We start from the raw sequence: 22,107 nt of genomic DNA on the forward strand, positions 1-22,107 counted from the left end.
GTCATTTGGACACGGTTTCCTTTTTTTTTAATAATGCCATAGATAAAAAGGTTAACTAGAGTTCAGGGAGATCCCTCCACTTCAAGTACCCCTTATCTCCATGTGGCAGACAGGTTAAGGGGAACCTCATAACTTGGCGAACAAACAGCCTAGTTCCAGCATGGTAATGTCCTCTTAGTAGAAAGTAAATGTGGGCCAAAAATGTAAGTATTCTGGGAGGCAACCAGTAAAGATTTCCCAGTGACATCTTAGTCTCCTCTTGTTACGGCCTATATCAATTGCCACTAGACAATTAGGAGGGCTGGTGTCTGTTAAGCTGCCAAGACATGCCTACTATCATTGGGTACCTTCAGTTCACTTTCCTGAGGGGCCTTAAATAGAAATAATCTAGCGAGTCGAGGCACCTTGTTATTCCAGAGATAGGACAAAAAGATGGATTGTAGAATCTCTGTGGGGAACTTGATAGTAAATGTTCTAGCAACACAGTAGTCAGGGCAAGAAAATCATCTTCATTCAGTTTATTTTGCCTATCCTCAAAATGTCTAATCTGCCCCTTCTATACAAATCATTCTATAGTGTAACCAACAGGGGTGGTATGGAATGCTTGCATGACAGGAGGTAAGATTAAACAAGGGAGGGGTGACTGGTAATAACAGGTGTAAGGGGAGTTGCCCTGCCCCCCCCCCCCCCCCCTGAACTCCCACCCCCGGGGGAGAGGCAAGAACATGGGAAAAAATAAAACACAGAGCAGCTGAAAAGAAATTACTGCTTCGAGAGTGCGCTGAATCTCTTTGGTGAACTGTAATGAACTTTGCAGATGTCCTACTAAGTACGTGCCAGCCGGGTATGGTTTTCTTCGACGTGCAGGCACAAGCTAAAGTAGTGACCTCGTATGAGAGGGAGTGTTGATTTAGAGTGCACTTGATCTGGTTGCTTTGAGTTGCATAAACAGTGTGCCTGTGAGGAGTTAGCAAAAATCCATTCAATGGCTGGGATTGGGGCAGGGTGATGAGGAAAGGCGGTAGTGGGTAGCAACAATTTGTTGATCATCACAGAGGGACAGGCTGTAGGAGGGATGCAGGGGGATTCTCTTCTTGCAGTAACACGTATTTAGCACTGCATTTGGTTTCACTTAGAAAATAAACCGCTTGGAGTCAAGCATGTCCTTTCAGAGTGCTTCATATCTCGACTCGTTTGCTGTAGCAGAGGCCCTAGGGACGGAATGAACTAGCTGTGGACAACAATTATACGAGTGGACTATGAAGTAAGTATGCCGTTATGAGTCTGCATTTTGCTGATAAAAGAGCCATTCTTAGAGAGGAAACGTGGTGAATCATTTAATGCCTCTGCTAAAAGTTGTCATTAAGCCCTGACCTGTGCATTATGGGGTTGCACGATGCAGAATGATTTAGAAGCCCCCTCTTAATTAGCATACTAATCCCTTTCCCCGCAGGGAAATAGAAGTATGGAAAATAGTTAGGAAGTGGCTGACTGGCTGGCCTTTTACTCTAGAACTGGAATTGAGTAGGTTTATTCCGAGATCTGACGGGACACCACAAATCAAGTTAAAGGCAATGCCTGCCCTCAGGCACTGGTATGGGTATGTATTGAGTTTCTCCCTTCCAGGATCCTTATCTCCACCCTTGTACTCTGTTGCCTATGCTGAAGGCTTCTCCTCTTTCTTGTACTCCAAGCATCCCTGTAGCCTGTTTTTAATTATTCATTAGTCCTTCCCTAACAAGTGCTCTCGTTTCTCCATCACGTTCTTCTATTTGCTGGTTTCTAATATGCTCGTTTGTCTCTTTTTTGTTTTCTGTGTATTACTTTACAACCTTTTTCAGAGGCCCAGACAGAATCCCACTTTATCATTTGTGCACTCCCCACTCATTCTCCCTTCCCTCACTTTTGCCTTCTGTCCTTCTCAGACCTTGCACATAAGCACCTGCTTTTCTCAGTCTGCTTTGCATTTTCTTTACATTCCTTTGCATCCTTCTAGCAAGCTGAGGCATAGCTATCACTGGTGCAGAAGGTGCAGTGACACCAGGTCCCTGAGGGCCTCACTGAACCCTTAAAATGGTTGTATTTTACTACTGCAACGTCAGTCAAAGGGGCCATTCCTTGCTTGCACCAGGGCCAATTGCAGTGTTGCCACACTACTAACAAGCAGCTAGTCGCTTCAATAATCCTGATGCAATTTCCTTTTGCCTCTTTGTATCATATCACACACTGGTCAATGCTTTAACACCAGCGCTCGAGAAAGTTGATGAAGTAAAGTACAATTTTGTGTTGCACCACTTTTTATAGATGTTGTACTATTCTAACAAAACTAACTCAAAATTGTAACTCGTACAGTGGTCGAAAAGGAAGCAAATTAATCACTGTTCTCATTCACCGATACAAAAGAACGAGGACCTTGGTAATACAACTAGTGCCAGTATTGAAGATATAAAACAATAACAAAAAATAGTAAGCAAGAAACATGCAAAAGAATGAAAGTGCATTAGGTGTGGTAAAGAGCTTTCACATGTGTGAAAATCTGCCTCATCCTCCATTCACTGTAACCTCAGGCTCACCAGCTTGCAGGCAAGGCGCAGCAGGTGACGGCAGGTTCAGGGAACCTCTATCAATCCCTGAAAATGGATCAGTGCAAGTATATAATTGTATTTACTCAGATTTCATGAAACTTGGACACCACAGCTGCTCATTTAAAGGTAATTTGTTGTTGCTTAGTGGACTGCAGCGTGATGGAGCAGCTGCTCTCTCCTGTCCCGGACTCTTTACTGGGGACAGTCTATTGGCAATTAGGCATCCTCTGTCCACAGCCCACAGGTACTGAAGAAATCCTATTGCTGGATAGGGAAAACAAAGACTGCCCTAGGTGGTCTGATCTCCTTGCTCGAAACTCCTACAGAGGAACGTCTGTTTCTTGTGCGCAGAGTGTCATTTCCGGTAGACCAAACCCGATGGAAGATCATGGGTGGCAGTGCTTCAGTGCCCATCTCTCCTCTCTTTGGGCCAGATGTATCAAGAATCCATTTTGCGATTCTCTAATAGCGATTTTAAAGAAATCGCTATTTCAGAGTTGCAAAATGCTATGTATCATATTTGCAATTTTGTAATAGCGATTTCTTAAAAATCGCAAATGTTATTACCAAATTGCAAATAGCGATTCTGACCCCATTCGCACATATGGGCCTGTAGGCCCATATTTGCGAATTTTTTGCATTTCCCAAATTGCGAATTCCTAACTGGAATACACAATTTGGGAAATGCAAACCTCTAGGTGCTGGGGGCCTAAGGCCCCCTCTGCTGCACCCCCAAAAAAATATTTTAGGACATGTAAGGCGCACACATGCCAAAGAGGCATGTGTGCGTTACATGTCAATTTTAAAATTGCATTTTTACAATTTGCACATGGTTACCACCAAATTGTATTTGGTGGTAATTGAGATTCCTTAATGCCCAATTCACATTAAGGAAAAGCTTGATACATGTGCTTAAGAAATCGCAAATAAGGACACCTTATTTGCGATTTCTTATTTAGAGAATCGCAATTTATGATTCTCTAAACTGGGTCGCAATTTTAAGGAATCGCTATTTTAGCGATTTCTTAAAATTGCATAGCAAATGCCTTTCATACATAATGAAAGGCATTTTTTCATACGCAAACGGCCATTTGCACCGTTTGCGAATGCAAAAACGCTTGATACATCTTGTCCTTTGCTCCTGACTAACAAGCAGTACCATTCGCAGTAGAGCATCCTAGAGACAAAACTTCAGGTGGCATATGCCTCAGGCTAACAAAAAAAGCTCTGGGAGCCCCCTTAATCACCAGCTCATACCCTATCAGGCAGTATGTTCCTGTGGAGTTAGAGATCTATCCGAAAACCTGTTTAGTTGCTGTCAAGTAATTTTTAAATAAAAATAAATTGCGAATTACCTTGTGAAAATATATTTACCAAGATTTATTTTGGTTCTCAGGTTTGAAGACAACATATTCTGAATTCTCTTTCCAGGCAGTTTATGCTGTGTAAGTAAGGACAATTTCATCACACCCTGGAGAGGTAGTTCGGGACTGTGAATATACCGACTCACTCAAATTAGATCCTTTTATTGTTAAACAAAACATTGCTCATCTTGCTGCAGGATGGACGATCATACACACACCACAACACTCTCTTTCTTTTTCTCTCTTCTAGTGTTAGTGATGTTAGTAAAGGTCATCATTTGACTGCCTTGTTTTAGTTCTAAAATACAAAAAGTAGGCAATAATTATCACTCCGAATAATTTCTGAACACAGTGGTCTCTCATTTTATCAGGTGCGATAAATATTGCATCAGGCGCCGATCCCTTCAAATTTGATGCATAGTTGACCTTGGACCAGTGGTAGCTCTCTTTACGAGCTCCACAGCTACACTACACCTTTCTTGTTTTCTGGTCCATTTGTATTATATCAAGAGTGAATGCTTATTTACTCTTGATATAATAAAAATAAAATGTAGACCCGCTTCGGGTCCAGCAACAAACTGAGGCAGCTAATGTCACTGTCAGATTGCTGACGCAGGTGAATGAAGGTGTCTGCACCTGCCATCAGAGAGATTGTTCAGGGCTGGTGAAATCCCAGCACTGTGGGCATGTCTGTGTGACTATTTGAGTTAAATTGAGACAGAGTCAGTAAAGGAGTGAGTAAGAATGAATGATAGTAAGAGTGAGTATGTGTGTGAATGAATGCGAGTGAGGGAGAATGACAGTGAGTGTAACAGAGTGTTACTGTGTGTGAGACTGAGTGAGTCACAGTGAGACTGAGTCATTCAGAAAGAGTGAGACTAAGTGGGACTCAATGAGACAGAGTGGGTCAGAGTAGAATGAGTGAAATTAGGTGAATTAGTGAGACCGATTGAGAAAATAAACTTAGTGCAAGCAAGTATGATAGAACCCTTGATGAAGAGGCTCACTGGAATTCAAGCCAAGTATTACGCCCCACCATTCTTAAAAGGTCACCAGCTGCCTCCGATATTGACATGGAAGGAATCCAGGGTCTGAACAACTGCTTAGAAGCTCTGGGGGCGTAAACATGGCTTCATTTGGGAAGAACATGTACTTATTATTAATAAGAAGATTTTGTCAAATTAGAAATGTGAGATTGTAGAATAAGAGAATAATCTAGGTCAAAGCCTAAAGATCTGTCTGAGTGGGCAAGAGTATGAGAGATGCCTTATGAAGATAGTTAAGGGAGGTAGAACTGACATAATGGAGAACAGTCACGTGTGAAGCAAAGTTACCATTCCAGTTTTCCAAGTATTTAAAGGTGGTCTTTAGTGTCAGTATGGGTTTCTCCGTTAGATAAGTTTTGTTTTACCAATATATTTTGGAATTGGGATTTATGAATCTATGGTCTCAATGCATATATTGAAACTAGAGAATCCAGAATAGAGCCCAAAAGCACAGCACATAATAATGGTAGAGAAGAGCAACTGAATGTCACCAATCACACTGGGGTCTGTCTGAGGAAAAAAGAGAGAAGCTATTCACAACACCTCTAAAGCTTTTTCTTAAATGATGTGCGTTTAGATCAGTTTTTTGGCCTACCTCGTGCTCTCACTTGAAGGTGCTGCCATCTGCCAAAAATCAGCTCATCATCCAACACTGGGAGGATAGTTGTCTCGCTACAGCAATTGGGCCCAATTTGTGATTTGTGGGACACCAGAAGGTCGTATAATAAGATGAGGTAAATTGTTTTATTGGCTACAGTGGTTTTATTTGATTCAAGAGGAAACTGTCTATTTTGTAAATCAAACTACGCTGTACATATTTTTTCTTCATCCAGGAGATGTACAGCTTCCTCTACTACCATCATGGACATGCTACTCCCTAGCCTCGTCTCCTGTTAGGAAGCTGAGGCAGTAAGCTCACTACATTGGTTACCCACAGAAACTTCAATGCTAGAAAAAAAAAAAGCCTATTAGAAAAAGTAACTTACTTTTTTTTTCAAGAAGGTTATGTTTGGGAGGATGGCTTCAATAGGGACCTAAGTAAAGGTGTCCTTTCCGGCTCCGGATAACGGTTCTTGACAAAAACCCAAATGCATCTCCTTTTGCATGACTCTGAGAAGGTGTTTAACAGGGTCAACATACTTTATCTAAATAAGATCCTAGAAAGGTCCAGGTTGGGGATTACAATTCTTGTGTTCAAAGCTATCTTTCTACTCCCTTCCACTAATTTGAAGGTTAGAACACATGTCTGACCCCATCTTACTGCCCAGAGAGGAGCGAGAAGTCGGTCTATTGTTGCTTCAGGTCTTTGCCATTGAAACGGAGCTGAGGTGTCCACAGCCAATAGAAATGTATCACAGGATTAGACTTGAAATCTAGTCAAGTGAAATCGGTACTCCGCATGGATGGTACCTTATATTTCCTGACTAATCCTGACACATCACTTTCCACGTTACTGGGTAAACTGATGATCTTCCATAGTTTCTCGCTGTATGAATAATTAACAAAATAATTAATTAACAAGAGGCTTAGGGATGGCAGCGAGGTAAAAAGATAGTGCTTCTGCAACGTGCAATAGATTGGTCTCTGGAAGGCACAGAATACTTAGGTTTAACAAAATACCTTGCCATTATACTACTGCTGTATTTCAATGTACTGATATTTTGCGTGCATGCACTTCTATGCCAAACTCGGTTGTCTATGTAACGCGACCAAACGAGCCATGATCTTACCGTCGAGTTTCTTCAGTTTGGGAAGACGCTTGGTCGCCTCTTCCACCCAGTTGCCTTCACTGCTGTGCTTCTCCTCTAGGGGATTGGCCACAAACACAAGGTCCTCTAAGGATGCCAGGTCAGCTAGCTTTGCAAACTCCGCTACATAAAACAGAATATTTCAGGCGTAATTACTCTGCGGCAGTAGAGTCTTTTACATATGTTTTGTTGATAACACGAGACACAAATGCATCAGCCACAAAAACGTTTGCATTACAATAATTACTTTAATTGGTAGCCAAGGCCAGGAAAGTAGGGCAACAGATGTAAATAGATGATTGTCGAGCCTGATGCTCAGTAGTGGACTAATCATGAAATCGTGTTAAAATGCAGCTCTTCGGGTCTTTACAAAGGATTGCATTTTTAGACTTGGTTCAGCAGGCCTGGTCATATATCTCCATAGTAAAGCTACCCTGGAAAAAAACATGTGAACGCGCAAATAAACAGGCTACTCAGTAAATGAGAAATATGGTATTTTGAAGCCACGGACGTATATAATGATGCAATACTTTACAAACCATGCGCACAATTAAAATTAGGTGACATCCTTTTTTGATGCAAAAGAAAAAAATAACAGCAGTTTGGAAAAAAGGTCGGTCGCAGATCATGCTCGGTGTCACAAAAGTACTCCTGGAATAAGATACATACAAGAAAACAGCAACTGCAACTATTGAGAATACACAGCAACAAGTGGCTTAGTCAAATGTGGGCTGTGAGGATTGAGGTGTATTATACGGTATGTGTAGGAAGCTGGCCTGGTGTGGTGGGTACCTGAGATACTTGCACCTTATACCAGGTCGAGGTATCCCCTATTAGTGTAGTGTAATGTAGGCAGTGTCTAGAAGCCAGGCTCTCCAGAGGTAGCTGAAGATGAGCAGCCAAGGATTATCTAGGAGACATGCAAAACCACTGTATTCACACACCACTTACACACATGAAAGAAAACACTCAGTATTACGAAAATAAAGGGTCTTTATTACAGTAACACAGTTCCAAAACACTAGATAGGCAACCCTCCAATAGGAGGTAAGTAAACACACTATGGTGGTCATTCTGACCCTGGCGGTCTTTGACCGCCAGGGCGGAGGACCGCGGGAGCACCGCCGACAGGCCGGCGGTGCTCCAATGGGGATTCCGACCGCGGCGGTAAAGCCGCGGTCGGACCGGCACCACTGGCGGGGTCCCGCCAGTGTACCGCCGCCCCATTGAATCCTCCGCGGCGGCGCAGCTTGCTGCACCGCCGCGGGGATTCCGACCCCCCCTACCGCCATCCAGATCCCGGCGGTCGGACCGCCGGGATCCGGATGGCGGTAGGGGGGGGTCGCGGGGCCCCTGGGGGCCCCTGCAGTGCCCATGCCACTGGCATGGGCATTGCAGGGGCCCCCGTAAGAGGGCCCCTACATGTATTTCACTGTCTGCTGCGCAGACAGTGAAATACGCGACGGGTGCAACTGCACCCGTCGCACAGCTTCCACTCCGCCGGCTCGATTCCGAGCCGGCTTCATCGTGGAAGCCTCTTTCCCGCTGGGCTGGCTGGCGGTCTGAAGGCGACCGCCCGCCAGCCCAGCGGGAAAGTCAGAATTACCGCCGCGGTCTTTCGACCGCGGAACGGTAACCTGACGGCGGGACTTTGGCGGGCGGCCTCCGCCGCCCGCCAAGGTCAGAATGAGGGCCTATGTATGTACATTAGTTAACAGAAACAGGCATAAAAGGTGATAGAAAAAGTGTAAATGCAAATAGACAATAATGACCCTAGTGGGAGCCCAAACCATCTACTAAAAAAATGGAATGCGAACACAGGACCCCCACCTAAGTAAGTGGAATTTGTAGAGGGGACCTGGGGGGTACTAGGAAACCCCAAAGGTAAGTACCACAGTGCCCCCTAGCGAACAGGAGTAAAATAGTAAATTACTAGATTTTTCCCAAACCACCCAAAAGGAAGAAAATGAAGAAAATACAACACCCAGACAATACTGCAAGAAACCAGCAGTGGATTCCTGAAGAGGGAGACCTGTGGAAGAAGGGGACCAAGTCCAGAAGTCACAGAAGAGTCCAGGAGGAGTAGGAGCTACTACCCACCCAGCTGGGGATGCAGGAGCTGGTTGAAGGTAGGACAAAGAAGGTCAGGAATGCAGTCCTGGGGAAGGTGAAGAGGTCCTGGAGAATGCCGTCAACATTCGACGACAGATGGATGATTGCAGTCAGTCAGTGGTGTGAAAAAGCCACCAACAAGCCTTGGCAAAGGCAGAAGTCGTAGTGAAGCATAAGTGGAGCTGCCAGGGACCAGCAAAGTCCAGGAGGACTCAACCTATGGGGGAGCGGGAGTCCAAGGGGGACCCTCAGCAAGGCAAAGGAGTCCACAGAAGAAGAGGCAGCTGACACAGGAGACCCACCGTCTGTGGAACCAGGAGTTTCAGAGGAGCCCACGTGGCACAACTTGTAAAGGGTCCCACGCGCAGAAGAAGTAAGCTGAGGGCTGGGCGTCACAGGAAGGAGTGCTGGGGGTTTAGGCTACACGGAGCCTGAAGATCCCTTGGAGGAGATGCAAACAAACCTTGGAAGCTGCAAGAGATGTGGTGCAGGGGGGTACTGTCCTGCGTGGGAAGGCCAGGGCTTACCACCACCAAAGTTGGAAAGCTGGCAGAGAGGACCAAGGGGACTACTCTGGACCACCACCTGTGATGCAGGATCCACACACTCACAGCTCAGGGTGAGAGGAGATTCACGCAGACCGTTGTCATTGCAGTTGGTGCCTATGGATGCATGGGAGTGACTCCTTCACTCCAAGGGAGATTCATTCTTCTTTCTCGTGCAGACTGAAGACTTGCCGCCCTCATAGGATGCACAGCCGGCAAAATGTTGCAGAAGCAGGAAGGAGCTGTGGAAACAATGTTGCAAGCAGAGTATTCGCCATGGATGCAGATTGTCGGTTCCTGGAGGGTCCAGTCGCGGTTCTAGTGGCTAAGAGTCGAAGTAAGGTTGCAGAGGAGTCTTGCTGGAATCTTGCAAGCTGAATCTGAGGACCCACCCAAGAGAGAGACCCTACATAGCCCTCAAAGGGGGATTGGTCACATAGCCAGATTAGCACCTATCAGGAGGGGACTCTGACGTCCCCTGCCTGACCTGGCCACTCAGATGCTCCCAGAGGTCCCTGCCAACCTTGGATTCAAGATAGCAGAACCCAGGAACCCTCTGGAGGACCTCTGGGCACCAACCCAGGTGGTGATGGACACTCCCCTTTCCATTGTCCAGTTTACACCAGACCAGTGTAGACTGGTTTATGCACAGAGTGCACCAAATGTACCATTCAAAGCATACCAGTGGCTTGCGGAGGCTACCCCTCCCAAGCCATGTCACACCTATTTCCAAAGGGAGAGGGTGTTACCCTCCTCTCCCAAAGGAAGTCCTTGGTTATGCCTTCATGGGCTTGAGCTGTTCAAGCAGCAGGAGGGCAGAAACCTGTCTGAGGGGTGGCAGCATCTTGGGCTGCCCGGAAACCCCTAGAAGGCTGGTAGGAGCGATGCTGGAGGTCCTCTAAGGAGCCCCCAGAGTGCATGGAATCATACTTCCAATACTGGCAACAGTATTGGGGTATGATTCCAACATGTTTGATTCCAAACATGCCTAGGTTTGGAGTTACCATTATGTAGCTGGACATAGGTAGTGACCTATGTCCAGTACACACATAAAATGGTGTCCCGCACTCACGAAGTCCATGAAAATGGAACTGGAGTTTGAGGGGGCACCTCATCTAGTGCAGGGGTGCCCTCACACACAGATACTTGCACCCTGACCTCTGGGCTAGGAGGGCCTGCATAGTGATGACTTACAGTGACCTGGTGCAGTGACCTGTAGTGAAAAGGGTGCATGCACCCTTTCACGCAGGCTGCAAAGGCTGGCCTGCAGAACACTTTGCGTGGGCACCCCATGGGTGGCATAATACATGCTGCAGCCCATAAGGATCCCCTAGTACCCCAAAGCCCTGTGTACCACATACTAGGGACTTATATGGGGGCACCAGTATGCCAAATGTGGAGTGAAAAAGGTTAAACAAATGGAACAAGCGTTAAGCATTCAGAAGCACCAAACAACGAAAGAAGAAAGTCTCACAAGAAGAAAGAAACCAAACACCAATTTATAAAAAAAAAAAATAGATATTTTATTTATTTTTAGAACAAGATGAGCAAAATCCACAGCAGGATTCCGGAGATATAAATTTTAAAGCAAAATGTAAGTTGCGGTTTTCTAGTGCACAGCGCAAACAAGCATTGATAACCGTAAAGAATAAAAACGTATGAAAAGTTTGAAAGAGTTGTGCTTGGCTACTCTCTCCTGAGTAGAGCAACCAAATCCAACAGGGAGAAGGTCAGGGGGACACTCTGGAGTTTTTGAACAGTTACCTGGTCACCAAAGCAGACTCAAGTCCAGTTCCACACTTTCATCAAGACTGCTGCAGACTTCAATGGAGTGGTCCCGATGCTGGGGATGCTGAAAGATGCGGAGGGTGCCTTGCGGTTATTCGTTGGACCATCGGTTAGGTGGGCAACTTTGGGGCCAGGGGTCTGTGTCCCTCAGAGTCCTCTTTGAGCCAAAAGAGGGTCAGCTGTGGCTGGACTATCCATGTCCGTACACAGTGAGTCCAACGGAATCCTTTGATGAAGGCTGGTGTCCCTCTTGGAAGACCAATCTGGACTTAGGGGCAGCGTTTGTCCATCAAGGGTAGGCATCTTGGGGCACCCAGCAGTGATCCACTGAAAGAGGCTACTGACTTGCCAGACTGGACTTTTTCAGCTTTGATGGCCCTGGTGCTGGTTCCAGGGGGTCATCTGACTGACCCTTGGAGTCACCTTTTTGGTCTGGGGTGCGTGAGGGACGTTTCCCCAAGCTCTGAGGCACTGTCTTTTCTTTGTTAGCCCAAGGTGCAGCAGGTGCAGTCCAGCAGATGGTACAGCCTCTCTTGCCAGCTCCAGGGGTCAGCAAGGCAGTCCTCATTCAGTTATTTCTACAGTTCCAGCATGACATGAGGTTCAGAGTGGCATGGGTGTTATATTTTCCCCCAGAAAGTGCCCTGGGGATGATGCAATCACTAGCTAATAGGCTCAGGATCCCTCCCATCCTATGACGATTTCAGGCTATGTGTGCATCTAGCAATCCCAGGGTACACTATTCTGCCCACTTCCAAGATGTCTGAACTCTTCCTTGAGTGTTAAGAGCTTGGTAGTCCACCTTGTAGGCTACATGCCCATGGAAAAACCAGTTTGAGTACTGGTCTCCACTCTTTCTGCCACCAGCCTGTCTACCTGAACAACGGGCCAGTCCCTTAGGAGTGTGACCCCCATTTGACCACCAAAGGCAGCTTCCACTCTGAAGCTTAACTTTTGAGCCAACACCCTGAGTGGCTTCCTAGAAGCAGAGGTAACACCTCTCCCTGTAGCAAGCTTCTCTTGTTCCTGAGCCTGGGAGTCACTCGCACTGCTCTCCAGGAGGGCAGAAGGCTTTCTGGTGGCCAGCAACTGTGCAAGGCCACTGGACAAACTGAACAACAGTATGGCAACTTTCTAAAAGTTGCCTTTCCTTAAAAGAGACATTGAAATTCAACTTGGGCATCAAGTCGGGTTTAATGCGACGGTTAATTTGATATCTTGAAGTATCTATTGTAATAGTGCCATTCAGAGGCTAGCCAGGCTGAGGGGTCAGCCGGAAACTCTGTGTTAGCCAAAGGGGCTACTTACTTTTCCACAGCAAAAACAACAATTTTGAAGTGTCGATGTCAGGACATTTTAAAACATTTGTCCTACTTAATAATATTCAGCTCACTATGCCTTTGATTTACATATATTTGGGCAAAGAGGGGCTTTGCTATTGGTTTAAATGGAAAACTTGAACTAGCAGTAGATTATATATATATATTAAAAAAAAGACGATTTCCTTAGTTTTATGAAAGGAAAAAACACACTCCACAGGTCTTCATTTTCAACTGCTTTAATGCTTGTCTCGATATAGATTATACCTACCCCTTGGGCCTCCAAGTGTACTGCTGTCAGGGGCCGCCACTAGCCTTTTAAGGACTTTCATCCCTTTTGAGACAGAGTCAATCTTCTTGCTTAGCTCCCTCAATGTGATCTCATTCAAGGAGCAATCTGGCTTGTTAGGAGACTGAGCACAACCACTCCTGGGGTCCTTAAAATGTGGAGAAGCGATCTGAGTGCCTTGTGCATTTCGGGGCACGTTACGCTAGCCTTGGGAGACTCTGGGGTAAGAAACCTTTTGGAACAAATAATAGTTGTTGTCCCCTCTGCTACTTTCATCGTGGCTCTGCTAGTAAGGTGTCATCTCTTTATGTTTGGCTCTAGTTTCTTGAGAAGTATCACAATGTTTGGTCAGCGCCATCCGGGAGATTTTTCACGTTCCCTTTCACAGCTCAAAGTGGGAGGTGCAACTTTTGATCTAATATGGGAGTTGTGCTCACTACTGCATTTTCCATAAAACAATGCTATTTTGGGAACCCCGAACAAGCCCTCTTCTTTTTGACACCCAACATCGGCTCAACCTCCTCAATAAACTCATCAGTTTTGGAGGTGGTACAGTTATCCTGTGCATTCCTACGAATGTTAGGGGTTTTTCCCTTGCCTAAAAGGGCATCAGATGCCTTCCGATTAACCATGGCAGAAAAGAAGGGAGATTAAAATCAATCGCTCACAGTATATTGACTGATTTGCACTGCAGCAACCGATAAAATCCAAATTTGTGAGTTGCGAGAATTAGTAATCGTACAAAACAACAGCATACATCTAATTCCAATTTAGACAAAGATAAACACAGTAAGATCTTTCAATAAACGCAACCAAATTAATACAAATCTTAAAACCAGGACAATTAAAATATCACAGACACTCTTTATATGGGCATAGATACCAGATAATCCCGATGATGAAGCCAAGGAAGGCCTTCCACCTTCCTCCAAGTGCGTTGGCACCTCCTGACACAAAGGTTAGCCGGGCCTGGAGTCCCCCAAACTGCTGCTAGTACTTTGTCCCACACAGGGTGGCAGAACCAGTGCTGCAACCCAGGGGGTGATACTTTGTTTTACATGCCACGGGTACACATTTGGTATTGTATACTAGGGATCTATAAGCAAGTCAGTTTATGCCAGTTAGGGGAAGCCAATTCAACATACATTTTAGGTTTAAATCGGTTTTATTATTCAATTTTGGAAAATATATATTTTTTTAAATACAGCATCTCTCACCTACATACACAAGCAGGTGAGGCAAGGTGATCACAAGCAAATATAGTGCAGACAGGTGAGACACAAGATGGAGGGGAAATATGTGAGGGAGGAGGGCAGTGGGAGGGAGAAAATAGTACAGTGAACAGTATTGCCCTTAGTGTATGAGATGATGCATCGGGTCACTGAGTAGGGCTCAACGAACAGAGAGTAGCTATAGCTCCTCTAAGGGCGACCCCCATCCTCTTGTGTGAGGCACAGCACTCAAATACTGTGGGGGCACGTTAGCTCCTGGAACTCTTGGGATAAAAGGGTATGCATGGCCCCCATGTCTTATCAAATTGGGGTGGTCTGCGGTCAACCAATGCCGTCAGTTTCTGGATACCCAGGAGGCCCCACAACCTGTGGAGCCAGTCCAGTCTTGTCTGGACCGGATCCGTTCCCCACGTTGCCAAGATACTTTTGCTTTGCCGCACACAAGGCGAGGGTAATGGCTCTGCCTTTCATCAACCTCAGGTGATAAGTTAGTGCATTAGGGAGCCCCAGTAGAATGTAGCTTGGGAAATGTGTCTGTGTCAAATATGCTATTGATAATTGGTCAGGATCTCCAATCAGAAGGGCTGTAGTTTGGGGCATTGCCAGAGAATGTGTGTAAGGGTCCCCGGTTGACCACATTGTTGCCAACAACTGTCAGCCTCACCCTTCCTCCAGTCGTGCTGGGGTATAAAGCCAATAATGTACAGTTATCGTTAGTGTTTTTATTTTTTTATCATTGGTGCTGCAAGCTGAAGTGCACGCTCTATGTAGGATATCAGTCTATTACTTGAGGGTGAAAGTACGTTCGCATTATAATTCTCATCGCTTTTGTGCAAAGGATGGTGTCTTATGTATTGATCTACTAAGGAATGAGTATGTTTCCGAAAGGAGCCTCTTGTCTGTGGTACGTGAGACAAGCCATCGTATGAAAGGCGTAAGTGGGCAACCAGTATGCGGCTTAATGTGTGGTTGTGTGACCCAGTGTCTAAGAGCTAGATACTGCCAGTGTGCGGTGGAGGGGAGGCCATAGTCAGCCTGAAGACCATGAGACCCTCTGAGTCAAAGAGATCTCCCAGGTGGGGGGGGGGGGGGGGGGGGGGGTGTCTGTGTGTCTGTGTGTCTGTGTCTGTGTCTGTGTCTGTGTCTGTGTCTGTGTCTGTGTCTGTGTCTGTGTCTGTGTGTTTTTTGTCATGGAGAGCTGAGGGAAAGTTTGGATTACCAAAAATCGGAGTTTGGGGTGAAATGCTTGAGGATAGTCTCTTTGGTATTTGTACTTTGTCCCAAACGCCCACTGTAGTCCAGAGGACAGGTCTGAATCACATAATGTATTCTCAGGAGGACAGTCATCTTTATCTCTGGCATTCCCCTGACCCCCAACGTCCAGGATCTCAAGTCTGTTCGGGCCGCTGAGAGAAGCGCTCCATAGTTGCATTCTATTGTCTTTCCATGGGTGGGGTGGATCTACGGGCCCAGATAGGGGACCCCCTGAGTAGCCCATGTGAATGGGAAAAAACTGTTAAGCTGCAACTGATCTACTTGTGAGACCATAAGGCCTAGCGTTTGCATTTTCTGCAGATTGACCTTAAACCCAGAAACCCTGCCAAAGGCCTCCAGCTTTGTTATCAAAAGTGTGGGTGACTCGAGCAGCTGAGTCAGTGATGATATCATATCATCGGCAAACATAGCCAATTTATGTACCCTACCTCCAATATGGATACTCTTGATCAATGGGTTGCCTCGTTTCCTGTCCACCAGTGGCTCCATATATTAAGTAAATAGGAGAGGGGACAGCCATGTCTGGTTCCCGGCCAATTAAAAAAGGTGTTGACAATTCCCCATTTACTCTAACCCAAACCCCTGGGTTGACATAGCTGCACAGACCTGTTTCTGAAATCTCTTGCCAAGGCCAACTTTGGCTAGTACCGAGTGCAAGTATAGCCAGTGAACATGATTGAATATTTTCTCTGCAACAACTGATTGTAGGAGCGCTGGCACTCTGGATCCACAAGTCTTGCCGATGAGGTGAGAGACACTTGGTGTTTTCATTACAGCCTCTCTCTGGCATGAAGCCGGCCTGGTCGGGGTCAATCCTGCATATAGGGGGCTAGACGGGCTGCCAATATACCATTGAAGAGTTTGGAGCCCACATTCAGGAGGGAGATAAGGCGATATATGGCACAGTCTGTTGGGTTCTTCCCCGGCTTAGGGATCACAGTTATTGTGACGCTCAAAATACATTTTGTAAGGAATTAGAACACTGACACTGAGGTCCTGGTAGCAGGTGTTAGTGTACTCTCAGAGTCGAAAAACTAGAAGCATCAGTCCAAAGCATTGGGGGTGATCATGCAAAAGGAGGCATTTCCTCACATGGGCTAAAACTGAACTCGGACAAAACAGAGGTCCTCATCCTTGGGTGCACCCCCTCCGCCTGGGACAACTCATGGTGGCCGTCCACGCTGGGTCCCCCACCGACAGCGCACAAAACCGCAGCTTCACCCTCGACTCCTCACTCTCCATGTCAAAGCAGGTCAGCGCCGTCTCCTCCTCCTGCTACAACACCCTCCACATGCTTCGCAGAATTTACAAATGGATCCCAACAGGAACAAGAAAAACAGTAACCCAGGCCCTCGTCAGCAACAGACTCGACTACGGCAACGCCCTCTACACCGGTATCTCATCCAAACTCCACCAACGCCTCTAACGCATCCAAAATGCCTCCGCCCGACTCATCCTCAACATCCCTCGCCACTGCCACATCACCCCCCACCTAAGAGACCTTCACTGGCTCCCCGTCAACAAGAGGTTCACCTTCAAGCTCCTCACCCACGCACACAAGGCACTCCACAACACCGGTCCATCATACCTGAACAACAGACTCTGCTTCTACACCCCCACCCGGCATCTCCGCTCCGCTAACCTCGCCCTCACCTCCGTCCCCTGCATCTGACGCAAATCTTCCGGTGGCAGATCATTCTCTTACCTCGCCGCCAAGACCTGGAACACCCTCCCGCCGGATCTACGACAGACCCAGGACCTTCTTTCCTTCAGAAAACTACTCAAGACTTGGCTTTTTGAGCAGTAGCAGCACACCCCACCCCCAGCGCCTTGAAACCCTCACGGGTATGTAGCACGCTTGACAAATTAATTGATTGATTGATTGATAATATAAAACAGGAAAAACAAAGTGAGTAATTAATCTCAGCCTCTGTTAATGTTGTGAGCCACATTTCACTAGCTTGCTTTGCCACTAGATACAGGGACCAACAATATGGAAATGATACTTGGTCTGTCCCAAAATAGACAGTCTAGCCGAATCAATAGACAGTGCTGCCCTCTTTACAAGAAGGCAAACAGCCCAAACCGGTTTCTGCCTTGCTGGGCCTCGTCAGTAATGTATGTAGCCTCTGAAATGGATGATGTTATGGAATATGTCTAGAATAATAACATGTGGTTCAGAAAAGTCAAACATTTCCACCACTCTTTTTTTTTTTTTGCTAAATGACAATATAAGATGAGCCATCATCAGGTAAAGATATAACTACTTCACTTATATTTAAGTAGCTCTATGATCTTAAAAGTGTACTATTCAATATGTAAATATGTTTAGTGTTCAAACTGTGCAAAAAATAGACCAGATAAAATATGCATTTTTTTAAAAACATGTAGTGTGACATTGATGAATATTTAATCCGACAAAGGATTCAAGACTAGATACATGGCTCCATTTAGTTACTCAAAATAAATATTTGGAAACGAGACCTGACGTGTGAAACATGAGTGCAGGAGTACTAATAGGTTCCTTGCTATGCATGCATGAGCTACATTCATCTCCTCATGGCAGTCTATGCTTTAATTATATCAAGATAGGGGAACAGAGTAAAAACAAAGCATGAACTTCCTGTGGTTCTCTGGTAAAAGATGACTAAGGGAATTGTGAGTTTGTCATGTGACCAGATTCTTAAGTGAATACCGCATTCATGAGCGCTCTAGTGTGAATGGTTTGCAGCACTGCTCACGAAAAACTCAATTCAATGTTTTTTATAACTAAGAGTTTGAGCATGTCTGTATATAGCTCCACTTCTGCAAGTGGCTCAATATGATCTAAAACTCTAGCTTACATGGAATATTGGCAGCACCAGGACTGCATTGTTTTGGAAGGCTATTTTGGTGAACCCAAAACATCTCAAAGTGGAATAATACAGTCTGCAAAGGGTCTGCCTTGGCTGGACACACATCTAACTCCCGGCCACTTGGATCAATGTAAAATTACACTGACCCAGGGAAAAGATTCAATAACATTTTGCGCTGGGTTTGCATGACAAAAGTAATGCTATCTGTCACTAAATGTTTGAGACTTACTTTTAGATTTTGACGCAAAGCCCCATCTGCAGATACAGGTTTGCGTCAAAAAATACTGCTCCTTTGGGGTGGTGGTAAAAATTACAAATGTTTTTATTTCTCCAACCTTTTCTGACTTAGCATGTGTGCTGCTCTTTACAGCACAGATCCAAAGTAGGACATTTTGTAAAATTTGTACTTGAAGTGTATTCTTCCAGTACACAGCCTATTCTGGACATCAATAAGAAACCTTTAAACTTTGGTATAAAGGTGGCGCTAGGCAGGGTGATTGTACACCAGTGCCAGAGGAGACAGCAGGACAGTGGCATAGGTATGAAGCAGGAGTGGCAGATCTTGGTATATACGGTACTCTCCTGCTTTCTCCCTCTCATACAACACCGCGCAGAACCTTTGGCTGCTGCGCTGCATTGCATGAAAACTTTGTAAACCTGCCACTTAGTACTTTCTTCGACAGTAGTCCCTCCACATCGTCCAATTCTCAATGGATATCTATGCAATATGATGGTGATGCACAGATCATCTGCAGGAGTGCCTTTACTTCATAAACTATCAAAAGGCAGGCCACAGATAATCTCCATCCTTTATTGAAATTGATTGAGTAAGACACTCATAGTACAATCTTTCAATTTGAATTCCAAGTTATTCGACAATTATACACCACCAGTCATTTTTCTTATTTCCAAACATTTTTTGTGGTACAAAATATGGACATGTTATTGGCTAAACAATACGAGTGCAGCCTGCATAATGGGGAAGCATATGGGAATATGATTTTACAAAACAGTGTAATCCATATACAATAATGCATGGGTGTGTTCAATGCCCATTTTAGGTGGCAAGCGGTTACTTCATATCAGCAAAGTTAAATATGCAGAGTTTAAATAATTGTGCTACAGGCTCCTTTCCAGTTATGTCACCGAGATATATATATATATATATATATATATATATATATATATATATATACACACACATATATATATATAGAGAGAGATTTTAGATGTGGTTTTCCTATTCTACGTGCATCTTTTTACTGGTGTTTAATTTCATATACTTGAAGTCTTTCCCACTGTCAAAATGTTGCCATACTTTAAAGAATCCAGCTTTGATTAAGGGTAACACGTTTTCAAATAGGTAAATAAGTTGACTGCCTAAATTGATTTCCTGCCAATAAAAGCGCATTATGGTCTTATCTGGTAGGTTATGGCTGATCTTATTGTTTATTTATTTATATAGCATTATTATTTATTCCCTAGTTGCACCAGGCGTGTGAATTTTAAACATTCTCTGGTGTTGATGTGGGAGGCCAAGGAGGACGAGTGTGGTATATTAACTGGAAAAAGACAAGGGGGTCAGTAAGGTGAAAGGCTTAATACTGAGGGCAAGAACTAAGGGAAGATCTGAAGGAGAAGGAGTTCAGTTGCCGTCTTAGGCATCATCTTTTTTTTTTGTTTGTTTTTTTGTTAAATAGAATATTATGATCCGTCGGCACTTCTTGGTGAAATCATTCGGATCGGTCATTCCCTCTGCCCATCACCAATTACTGAACTTCAAGGTAGACAATTTGAGGAATTCCTTATTACAGCTCTGTCCCACAAGTTGCCTGTAAAAATAACCTCCCAGAACTTGGGCTTATTCAGAGTTACACTGTATTATTCTTTATTCTTTTCGTGGGAGAATCTTTGCTTTTGAGTTTTTGCTACTTTGCTCAATATTGTAGGAACGTGTCTATTGCAGTTCTGTAAACATTGTACAGTTTGCATACAAGAACATTAACAAGTATTTTTCCTTCAACCATTCATAAAATTAATCTTAAAAAAATATTCCTGGTATTTCTATGAACAGTAAACCTTTATGGCCAGGTCATTTGATCCTTTTTGGGACATCATGCAATAATACATTTGCCACTTCATATCACACCTGCCAGTTAATTATCAGCAATTGTAAGTAACAAATTGTCAAGATGAACTGCCAAATCACCTTTCTTTTCTCAGTAGGGATAGATGCCCTTTATTACAAATAGGCCACTTATTAAACTGCTCTTTCGTCACTCCCAGTTTAAATGAATTGCCAAAAGAAATTCACTAGGAAATGTAACCAAACTATAGGAACTGAATCATTACAAACTTCAGTAAGTAATCCTTGTTCAGGCCCCAAATTACAGTGGCTGGGTGCATTTGATGATCATTCACCCATAGATTGTTCAGTACTTATAATTCCTTTATTCTTGAAAAAGCCAGCAAGGTATAGGACTGTGTTAAACAGTTGCCCCCCACTCACTATGTTCTAAGAAAATATGGGAACTTGTGTGCTACACATGTCACAGGTGCTGTACTAGTTTATTCTGAAGGATACCTGGGGCCTTATACTTAGGGTGCACTGTCCTGGTTTGTGCCATGGGGCACCTGTAATAAGGTGCGCTGGGCGCAACTGGGACAGTAGGTCTCAATAAACTGTGCTGCTCTCACTGCAGTGTTGCAGCTGACTGAAGCAGCCACTCTGTCTTTCGTATTGCTAGCAGCACCAAGCCTGCACTTCAGAGAGGGTCAGATAACCCTGCGTAAGCAGGTGCAGGGAGTGACTGCAATCACCTGCAGGGGAATGTCGGGGGGGTCCATGGCACTCTCGTCCCACCTTTTAGAAGATGCACTAACTATGCACAACCTTTTGCAGCACACACTCAGTGCACCTCATGACAGCCCATAGTCCACAATATGGTGGGAGTTTAGAGGCAAAGTGTTTCACCCATGTGCATGGAGCCACGACCCCAAACTGGAGAACTCCACCATGAGATAGCACAAGATGTGCACTGGTGCGCTCCGTATTACAGAATGGGCTGCACAAGTGTCTACAGCCCCTTCAACAATACTAGAGTGCCCAGAAGATGGATATGATGAGCATGCAAGCCTGTTGTGCCTCTGGGGCACAGGATGTAATACAGCCCTGGAAGTCAGGGCCACAAAGTTCACCTGGTCAGACATCATGTTCTACTCAATTGTGCCTTCATTCAGGACTCGTTACTTGGAACAATAATAATCTAAATTGGGGGGGAGAGGGGGCAGATCACACCTCTCAATATTGGGCAGTCACTTCCGTCAGTGTTTGTCAATTGCACTTTGAGCATTGTTATGGTATGTCTTTTCATTTGTGCTCTGGTCAGTCTTGTGACTGGTCACTGCAGTGGGCTTTTAGAATGAACGACATTAGTATAGAATCTAGCACTAGGTCAGACTTTAGCTGATGCCTTAAAGAAAGGTTGAGTGGTCGTACTGTCCCTGCATACTTGAATAAATACTCAACTTATCTCTGTGTAATTGTGAACTCTTTTTAACTGTACACCACAACAATTTCAATTCGCTACTGAGGGGTAGGGCACCCTCTCAATACTGGGCAGTCACTTGCATCAGTGATTGTCAACTGCACACGCTTTCTTGTCTCTTAGCCAACTTTAGTAAGTCACACTCCACTGTGGGAGTTCTTGCATTGGACATGGAGCCCACTGTCTGGAAAACACTCTCCTTTCCAGATATCTTGAACTCTGAAGAGGCTCTGTCCAACTATACCCTTCAATCTCCAACTCACTTTTACATGGGTGGCCTTTTAAAACCATTTGACGAAAGGGTTGTATACAAGACAGGCTAACAGATCATATATTCGAGATATTTAAATTGTTACTTATCAAAATAGTCGGAGGTATAAAAAACTTAGATTGGACTTAAA

The 22,107-nt window shown here is 44.9% G+C and overlaps 1 protein-coding gene across 1 annotated transcript in view; it reads right to left on the reverse strand.

Moving 5' to 3' along the window:
- DNAL1 (dynein axonemal light chain 1) overlaps window positions 1-22,107 on the reverse strand; it is a 194,192-nt gene that overhangs the window by 25,202 nt on the left and 146,883 nt on the right. The window contains exon 7 of the mRNA XM_069208749.1: window positions 6,726-6,866. Coding sequence (XP_069064850.1) covers window positions 6,726-6,866 — 141 coding nt within the window. The remainder of the gene's footprint in view (window positions 1-6,725; window positions 6,867-22,107) is intronic.

The sequence above is a fragment of the Pleurodeles waltl genome, chromosome 9 (genome assembly GCF_031143425.1).
Source record: "Pleurodeles waltl isolate 20211129_DDA chromosome 9, aPleWal1.hap1.20221129, whole genome shotgun sequence".
Classification (NCBI taxonomy): Eukaryota; Metazoa; Chordata; class Amphibia; order Caudata; family Salamandridae; genus Pleurodeles; species Pleurodeles waltl.